The 8,885-nt window shown below is 35.7% G+C and overlaps 3 protein-coding genes across 4 annotated transcripts in view; 1 reads left to right on the top strand and 2 right to left on the bottom strand.

The window, feature by feature from the left end:
- Positions 1 to 3,898, bottom strand: part of mal (molybdenum cofactor sulfurase) — an 8,258-nt gene extending 4,360 nt beyond the window's left edge. For both annotated transcript variants that reach the window (XM_017633255.1, XM_017633256.1), the window contains exon 1: positions 3,220 to 3,898. In XM_017633255.1, coding sequence (XP_017488744.1) covers positions 3,220 to 3,292 — 73 coding nt within the window. In that variant the 5' untranslated portion in view covers positions 3,293 to 3,898. The remainder of the gene's footprint in view (positions 1 to 3,219) is intronic.
- Positions 3,899 to 4,635: 737 nt separating this feature from the next.
- LOC108377001 (activating signal cointegrator 1) lies at positions 4,636 to 6,767 on the top strand. Its single transcript, XM_017633259.1, has 5 exons — positions 4,636 to 4,821; positions 4,892 to 5,531; positions 5,607 to 6,085; positions 6,138 to 6,454; positions 6,520 to 6,767. Exons 1-5 carry the CDS (start codon positions 4,754 to 4,756, stop codon positions 6,588 to 6,590), a joined length of 1,575 nt encoding a protein of 524 aa, XP_017488748.1. The 5' UTR covers positions 4,636 to 4,753; the 3' UTR covers positions 6,591 to 6,767.
- A 48-nt stretch (positions 6,768 to 6,815) lies between these two features.
- LOC108377000 (uncharacterized) lies at positions 6,816 to 8,826 on the bottom strand. Its single transcript, XM_017633258.1, has 2 exons — positions 8,331 to 8,826; positions 6,816 to 8,271 (listed from the first exon to the last, which is right to left on the bottom strand). Exons 1-2 carry the CDS (start codon positions 8,649 to 8,651, stop codon positions 6,997 to 6,999), a joined length of 1,596 nt encoding a protein of 531 aa, XP_017488747.1. The 5' UTR covers positions 8,652 to 8,826; the 3' UTR covers positions 6,816 to 6,996.
- Positions 8,827 to 8,885: the final 59 nt, after the last annotated feature.

Raw genomic sequence — 8,885 nt, 5'->3', positions numbered from 1 at the left:
TTTAGCGACTTGAAACTTCCACTTTATTATACTAAAATTGAATGGGCTACAAAACTGCTTACCCCAACATTTTCTATATATTCTAATTAAAAATTTTGAAATTTTGATGACGATTTTTTTAAGTTTGATTAATTTTTTTGCAATTTGTGCAAGCTTTGCAACATTTGTTATTGCGGTTTCTGTTATAGATTGAATTATATTTTAAATGAAAATTATTAAAAATAAATAAATAAACATAATTTGGAAGCAATATCGTTTTGAATTTCGTTGCTAATTAGTTGCACGCATACATACATATATGTTAGTCCTAATAATTTAAATTCACAAACTATATATATGTATATATATACGTGTATTTTGTCTATAACTATTCTGCCTCAGCAGGTGATACAAGTTATTTCACCATAATTAAAAAGAAATAAAAAAACACTAGTTTACACGAAAAAAGTACTTTGCTAAAAAACTTATTTTTCCAAAGAAATGTTTTCGAGGTAGGTACATATGTACATATCCTCACCTGAAATGCAAAATAACATAACAACATAGCCCCTGAAATGGAAAAAGTCGTAATTTTTTTCATAAAACGATGTGGGCAGTTGTAATTCGATGAAATCCATCGTAGCAATCAAAAAGTTAATTTTTGATTTTTTATAAGTTAAGACTTTTTGCATTTCAGTGACGATGTTGTTACGTTATTTATTTTTAACTATTTTACCACGAAAACGGTTCTTTGAAAAAATAAATGCAACTCATTTTCGTGTTCAGCGACCCAAAACTAGTCCAAAACCCAGTTTGTAACGAGATACCACTTTTTAAGGGAATATTTGTATACTAGTGTAATAAATATTAGATATTTTATTTAATGCCTCACGACATCATCAATTCATGCACGTATGTAGATGATTAAATCATGATAAAATTATTTGCACATATCGCATCCTAAATCAAAAACAGTCACAACTCAAAAAATAAAAAATGTTCAAGAAAGACTGCTGAACTGCGCAAGCGACCTAAGCAAAACGAAAACAATCTTAATAGTATGGGATTGTTCGAGATGCAATCACAACCGCACTGTTGCGCGAAATATTAAAGTATCACGTTAAGGAATATAGTGATAAAGGAGAAATTTCGGCGGACGTTAGTAATATCGTCTATTTTTAGAAAGTAATCAATTTTGAAAAATTTTGAGTTATGACTGTTTTTGAATTAGGGTGCGATATGTATGTATGTGGGCTATTGTAGACAAGTGCAATTGATAACACTACCATATTGAAAATTATAGATGATATAGATTAATTAAACAATTGTTACAATATGCTGTGAGTTTATTTAACTTCGTACTATATATGTATGTACATACATATCAAACACAAATTACTAAAGTATATAATATCACACGTTCTTTAAAAGTGCATATACATACATACATACTTATCGGCACCTTAATATCGAAAGGCCCTATCTAACATTTTTTTTCTTTATGGAGTGATGAAATACTCCATAGAAAATCTAATTATTTTGCAACAAAATTCTTTTAAATACCGTTTTTTTGAAGAATTTAACTAATTTTATGTTGTAGTAGTTATTTTTAAAATCCAATAGGATTTCAGTGAGTTATCGGCAGACTTTTGTAGAGTGCTGAATTTGAACAGAAAATGAGTTAGGGCCCTTCTATATTAAGGTAACGATATGTACATGAACTATGTATATACATACACATCTGTTCAATTCAAGATATTCGGTAAAAAAGATATTTTCAAAAATTTCATGCATTGCTATATCATGTCATGTCAAACAAGGTGTTTTGCCATGTCATTCCATCTCAAACATACTATAGGTATCCACCAAATTGAGCAAGTAGTCTGGGCAGATTAGCTGATTGTTAAAGAAAGTTAAATAAAAATGTTAAATCCTTAATTAAAAGTTCCTTATATTTTACTCTAAATTCCAACTTGCGAAAAGCAAAGTTATTTTGTCTAAAGTCCACAGATATGAAACAATAGAGTGTAGCAACGACTGTGGCTTGGGCTAATTTGCTCCTTTTTCAGAGTGCAGGGCCACTTGTTCAATTCGTGAATACCACTAATACTTTGTTGTAATTTGTTACAAAAACTTTTCTACCCCGTACGATTAAAGAGCGTGTCAGACGTTGCAATATTTCCAACTTTTCCACGCAATTCGCTGTCAGATTGAGAAAGAGAAATTTTATTTCCATGTGTGAACAGCCAGAAATTCCTTTCTGTCACTTTTCGGAAATCAGTTTCAGAAATGAAAGTTGCAAGATGTGACTGCAACTCAAAGCGCGAAAATCGATTTCGGAAATGTATTTCAACTTGCTCGTGCTGCACTAGCAATCTGCAATTCGCCTTTCGCGAATAAAAAAAAACCTCTTTCGAAAGATAAAATGTTCTTCTTCTGTCTGGAAACCGCCTGGAAGCTACCTGGAAAGCACGATTGAGAGAATACAAAGGTTGCGCCGATCTCGGACCGCTATTCCTCTCTTAACGAATTTGACAGAATCGTTGTTTGCATGACGTCACACTGGTGCAACTTGTTTACGTTTTCCTTGCAACATTTTTTCTTCTTCTTCCATTCTTGCTCACGTTTTGGCATTTCTCTCTCGCAATTGCACCAGTGTGACGTCACACACAAGTTATTCTTAAAAATCCTCTCCGATCGGCGCAATCTTGTATTCTATCATTCTTGCCTGGAAAGTACTTGTCAAAATATATAAATATCCCGCCAAAATGTTAGGATGTTTAAGCTGATTAAAATAAAGTAAAAAATTTGCAAAATATGCATTGAATTAAATGAGTTCCTGCATTTATATGACATTTCAGTACTTTAAAGCCTTTTGGTCAATAACACTTAACTTTTTTGCTACTTATTTATATATATTGAGTGTAACCCTGTAGCAAATAAAACCAGGTGATCTCAACAGTGAGGCATTTATGCAAAACAGCTGATTCTTTTTTCACTAGATAGTATGCACAATGCAATTTACATGCAAGATGTGACTGTTCACGCAACTGCTTTCTGAAATTTCTCAATTTGACAGTTTTTTCGAAACATATTGCCTTGCCACGTCTGACAGGCGCTTTAATATGAGCTCAAAAAGTTTTTTTGCGCGTTTTATGACAAACGTGGAATTTCGAGTTAATTCACTTTTGAAAAACGTATACAATATGCAAATACTTATGAATGTAGATATGTACTTGCCTTTTATACGTTGAAACTCGTTTTCAATTGCTTCTTTTTCAGCTGGTGTAAACTCATCCTGAAACTCGAGCATTCTAAAACTATACTGGCAAATCTATTAAAGATTATTAACGTTGTCTTATTTTCTAATACAAAATTTCTTGTTTTTGCGACCCGTACTATTGACAATCAGCACTAAAGTAAATTTGCTGCTCACTTGAAGTTACATTTGAGCAGTGTGACCAGGTTTCCCTTTTTGAGGCTAGATTTACCCTGGGCTTACTGAAGCAGTCACTAGTCACTAAAAATGACTTTTCGTGGTGAACAAGACCAAAGAACGTAAATCTATAGATCTATATCTATAGATTTACGTTCTTTGATCTATATCTATAGATTTACGTTCTTTGACAAGACGAATTTATAAAAGTGCTGTTATAAAATCAGCTGATTTTTTCGCCTTACATGTATTTTGTTTTTGCTTTTACTGATTTGACATAGCACCCGTCAAAAACAAAAGCAAAATACCTGTAAACTTTGGGGCGAATTCAGATTTGAGATATCACAACAAGGTGTATTTAACAAGGTGGTGTTGGCCGTATATAAGTAACAAATTACTCTAACAAATTATATGCAGATATCCATACTGTCATTAGTATGAGTTACAAGAAACACATATTTTGACGTAATGGCCTCCGCGGCGAAAAACTCAGCTGTCGCCTCAACACTACCAAGGCGAGTTTATACAAGGTGGTACCATGAACGAAAGACACAAGATCACGTAAGAACGCGACGTTGTATTTGTAACTGGTTTTGAGAAAAAAGTTTCCGAAAGCGGGTTCGTCAGCTGAGCGTTCGTTTACATCACAAGCACCACTATTTTACACTTTTATTCAAGTAAAGAAGAGTTAATTCAACATGACAACAAATTTCAAAGCATTTTGTTGCATCATTTTACCTAAATTGTGCGTTTAAAGTGGCTGACAATAATTTTGGCTAATTTTGGTTTTCGTTGTTTTCTTTGCTTTGTTTTCTTTTCGCTCGTTTTCCAGTGAAACAAGATGGCGTAGAACCCGCTAAAAAAATCGACTTTTTTCACTCTCTTGTTCTTACGTGATCTTGTGTCTTTCGTTCATGAGGTGGTACTGGCGAATTGAGATTTTCGCCGCGGTACTCAATGTCAAAATGATGTGATTGTTGTAAAATGAATTCGCCTTATTTACAACAAACACATCGTTTTGACATTAGGAAGTACCGCGGCGAAAATTAAAATTCGCCATCAACACCTCCAAGGCGAATTTATATATTAATTCGCCTTGAACACCACCTTGTATAAATTCGCCTTGGTTTTGACATTAGGAAGTACCGCAGCGAAAATCTAAATTCGCCATCAACACCACCTTGTATAAATTCGCCTTGGTTTTGACATTAGGAAGTACCGCAGCGAAAATCTAAATTCGCCATCAACACCACCTTGTATAAATTAGCATTGGCCAATTCAACGCAAAATTTCTTTGTTTGATAAAAAGTTCCATATAGTTACGAAAATTAATTAGAAATGGAAAAATGGATACGTGAGCGATTGAAAAATTGTCTGGACTTTGAAGTGCCAGATGATATGATCAAGTATGAACTTTAAAAAAACGGGTACCTACCATATCTGCAAAATTTCTAAATTCCCCTCCAAACTTTCCAGGTACATAATGTCTTTGAAGTCTTCGTCGGAATTTGACGAATATTTCGAAACTTTGCTCAATCCTGAATGCGAGGATCATCGCTCATTCTTAACTGACTGCAAGCAACGTTTGTTTAGTAAACCATTGCCCAATAAACGTTCGCCAAAGACAAATCCACAACAGCAAAAAACTGGATATGTAAAACAAAATCCCGTGCCATTAGATGGCAAGTTCGGCAAGCAAATTACCCAACCACCACAACAGCAGGGTGCTAAAAAAAAGTCCAAGTACGTTAATTTGTACACTAGTGACGGTAGTGTTAGTGGAGAAGTGATAATGCTGAAAGGTCGCCGTCTCTGCGATTGCCAAGCATCACAACACAAACTCATTAATAACTGTCTTAGTTGTGGACGCATTGTCTGCGAGCAGGAAGGTAGTGGACCGTGTCTCTTTTGTGGGGAGATTGTTTGCACCAACGAGGAAATGCAACTGATGAAAAGCGATCCAAAAAAAGGCCAAAACCTTTTGAAATCGTTGAAGGAAAAAGGGGGTGGTGAATCATTGAAAAAGGCACTAGAGCAGCGTGATCGTCTGTTGGAGTATGATCGTAATAGCGAGAAACGCACAACGGTTATTGATGATGAGCTAGACTATTTCGAGGTTAGTGCTGGAAAGGGTTTTTCAATCTTTGTCTAATGAGATGTGCATATATTATAACTCTCATCGATTTGCCAGGAAAATTCAGTTTGGCTCTCGGATGCAGAACGGGCCAAATTCGAACGTCTTAAGCAGGAAATGCATGAGAAGAAGCATGAAAGTCGAGCCAAACGAAAAATTAAGGTTGATTTTGCCGGTCGCGAAATGGAAGATGATCTTACAATTACCGCCGATTTTGAAAATCGAGTACTAAAGGAAATAGCTGAAGTAAAAGCTGCTTCTGGAGAGAAATATAATTGGTCGAATCGTAAAAACGCGGAAAAAATTACACCGAATACATGTGGCACAGACCCAAACATGGATGATGAACTTCGTCCTGTTTACAAACTCACTTCTGAAGGTAAGGCCCTAGCAGCCAACGGAGGCGCCAATCACGGATTTGCAGATCGCTCCTATAACCGTGTGCAAGATAAAGAGCTGTTAGAAATGCAAGACATGCGTCATTGCCTCTCAATGCATCAGCCATGGGCTTCATTCCTTGTGGAGGGCATAAAAAAGTACGTAAGGCATTTAATACAATACAATTCGATATAAATAAAACCTTTGTAGGCACGAAGGCCGTGTTTGGTACAGTGAGCACCGTGGTCGATTATGGATTGCCTCTACCGTTAAAGATCCACATCCTGAAGAAATTGAGGAACTCAAAAATTTCTACAAGAATCACTACAATGATTCTAACATAAAATTTCCGGAGCACTATCCAACAGGTTGTTTGTTAGGTTGCGTACGCGTAGACGATTGCCTTGCGCAAGAAGAGTACCGTGAAATATACCCTGACGGCGAATCAGATAGCCCATACGTATTTGTTTGCTCTAATCCTGAACAGCTGCCTGTGGTTTTCCCTATTAAGGGACAACATAAAATATGTAAGCTATTCTTCTATTAGTGTTCTCAAAAACAATAAATATACCTATCTACATAATAATTTCAGACCAAATTGATCCTAAGATACATAACGCTGCTTGCAAAACCTTATTACGCCTAAAAAGCACAAAAGGCTAAATATACATACATATATACGTATAAAATTTGGCCAAGATGGGTGCATCCTTAGATCGTAAAAATAATCAAAAAATACCCCATGCTTTAAAAACATATTTAGCGCTAAACATGTGTTTACGATGTATACTTTTTTAATAAAACTGGACAATAAATTTGATTTTTCTAAAGCAGCCATGACCAGCGCTGAGCATGCTTTTTCTAAAGCTTAACGAAAAAATTTTCATGTTAAAATCAGTTGGATTTTATTTATTATTAGTATCCAATGTTAGTTACATACATATATGTACATATATAAGTTTAAAATTGAATATTAGGATACACATTTATGCTTTAATTCACAATAAGTAAAATTTACTTAAAATACGTTAATGCTTTTTTATGAAATTGATGGCGTATAAGTGCAAATTTATCTTATCTCGTATGTTTTTAAAACATTGAGAAACTCCTTCATGTCAAGTTTTGTTAATTTCTGTAATTCTTCAGCCGCCTCATCTCCACTTATAATTTCCGTTTCAGGTGTATCTAGATTGCCCATGCATAATCCCAGCAAATCATCCCAATAGAAAAATGTATCGCATACCAACAGCTGGGTATTGCGTACCATAATCTTTAATGAAGCATTCCTGCGCAACATTTCACGGCGCAATACCAAAAGCTTTTCCTTTCTTTTTAGTGAGATTTGGGACATCTGCGACTCAATAAAAATACCAGTATTTTTTAAACAAGCGCTCTTCCTAAATATTGCATTTACATCGACTTCGTGCACAACTTCAACAAGCAGGATCTGCCTGTCGTGGTGTATCCTGTTTCTATTTCCTATAACAAAAACGCTTTCCAACTGCACATTTGGCATGTTGAAACGTTCCCTAAATAACTGTTCGACAGCTTGCTGTGGCTGTTGATTAGGTGCTACTGGTATATTGTTTATAATTAATTTACGCCTACGTACGACTTTCTCAAGTGTATGCAGTTCCCGTTGCAGAATTCGCTTGCTTTGTTCAGAGTGTTCTAGACGTTCTCGCATAAGTTGGAGTTCTCTTTGTATAGTTTTATATTTATCTTGATCTCCTCCTTCATCTTCATTGTCCTCTGTTACTGCAGTAGAACAAGGAGTACTTTGACGCGATCGTACTTGGTTGATAATATTTTTAGTCACCTCGCTGAGCTCCGACTTCGTGGCGAATGACTTGAGTTTCTCATCAAACATTCTGCTCATTGCTTGTAAAGTTTTACTTGATAAATTAACTTCTGCTTGAGCACTATCATGTACATAATTTTTATTGAGCTGGGAATCAACTGAATTTTCGGTGGTATCGATTAAATCTGTGTTGGAGTTTGGTTGCGAATTTTCGGTGGTTTCAGAGTTTTGTTCATTTTCAGTGGCGTCAGCTCCTGTAACATTGGTGCTTGATGGTGTGCTTTCTTGGAATGCACTTGCATTCATAAAGTTCTGTTCATCAGCCCCAGTCTGTGGCTTGCTTGCAAGTAAGTTCATATTCATTTGTCCAAATCCATGTTGTCTTAGAAGTTTGTACTGCTCATACATTTTGTGTACCTCTGGATGTGAACGTTTCATGTGCTTAATGAAATTCGACGATACATTTTTATGGCCACGTAGCATAACCTGACAGGAAACGCAACGTGCAACGAATATATCACCATTTTCGTTATTGCTTTCGGGCTAGAAATACAAATTTTAGAATAGGATTTTAATTGAAATGATAATAGTGAAAAATCTACCAGCTCGAAGAAAGGCGGGGAAAATAGTACAGCGCTTTCCCCACGACGACAACGCTTGGCTGGTTTGATGTCTTGCTGACCAATAGGAGCATTTTGCGTCTGAGAATAGAACGTCTGTTGCGATGGTGCTAAAAATCCAGAATTTTGCGCTTTTGATTGCTCACACCTATTGTCCGGATAATAAGGGCCAGTACCACCCTCCCATTGGTTCACTTCACCCAACTCGTTGAAATGTCGCTTTTGTCCCGGTGCTGTAGGCACTATGCTTGACTGTCCTATAAACATATCCTCACAATTTTCATATTTAATTGTGGGTTCCATTTCTAAGCGAGTAGCAAAAACTGAACTTATGTATGGCTACAAATACTTTAATTCGACGAGAATTTTATCTTATCGATTTTGTAAAACACTAGAAAACAATTATTTCGGTTTTAACAATGGCGTTTGCGGAGTTGCCAGATGCTTACATAACAGCTTATGAAGGAAAATTATAACAATAGTTGCGGTTTGTCAAACATGACAAAATTTCCCTTTAGCACAAACCTGTTTGAAGGT

This window comes from Rhagoletis zephyria, unplaced genomic scaffold, assembly GCF_001687245.7.
Source record: "Rhagoletis zephyria isolate East Lansing unplaced genomic scaffold, Rhagoletis_zephyria_1.1 Rzeph_scaffold_11313, whole genome shotgun sequence".
In the NCBI taxonomy this organism is placed as follows: domain Eukaryota; kingdom Metazoa; phylum Arthropoda; class Insecta; order Diptera; family Tephritidae; genus Rhagoletis; species Rhagoletis zephyria.
The sequence above is the reverse complement of the archived record's forward strand: the minus strand, read 5'-3'. Positions and strand labels throughout refer to the sequence as shown.

What these genes read in the sequence shown, in the direction of transcription:
- LOC108377001 (XM_017633259.1), top strand. Translation starts at nt 4,754, where the DNA reads ATGGAAAAATGGATACGTGAGCGATTGAAAAATTGTCTGGACTTTGAA. An exon ending in ATGAGCTAGACTATTTCGAG is followed by an intron (nt 5,532 to 5,606) that starts GTTAGTGCTGGA and finishes TCGATTTGCCAG; the next exon opens with GAAAATTCAGTTTGGCTCTC. An exon ending in CTTGTGGAGGGCATAAAAAA is followed by an intron (nt 6,086 to 6,137) that starts GTACGTAAGGCA and finishes AAACCTTTGTAG; the next exon opens with GCACGAAGGCCGTGTTTGGT.
- LOC108377000 (XM_017633258.1), bottom strand. Translation starts at nt 8,651, where the DNA reads ATGGAACCCACAATTAAATATGAAAATTGTGAGGATATGTTTATAGGA. An exon ending in CCCCGCCTTTCTTCGAGCTG is followed by an intron (nt 8,272 to 8,330) that starts GTAGATTTTTCA and finishes TTGTATTTCTAG; the next exon opens with CCCGAAAGCAATAACGAAAA.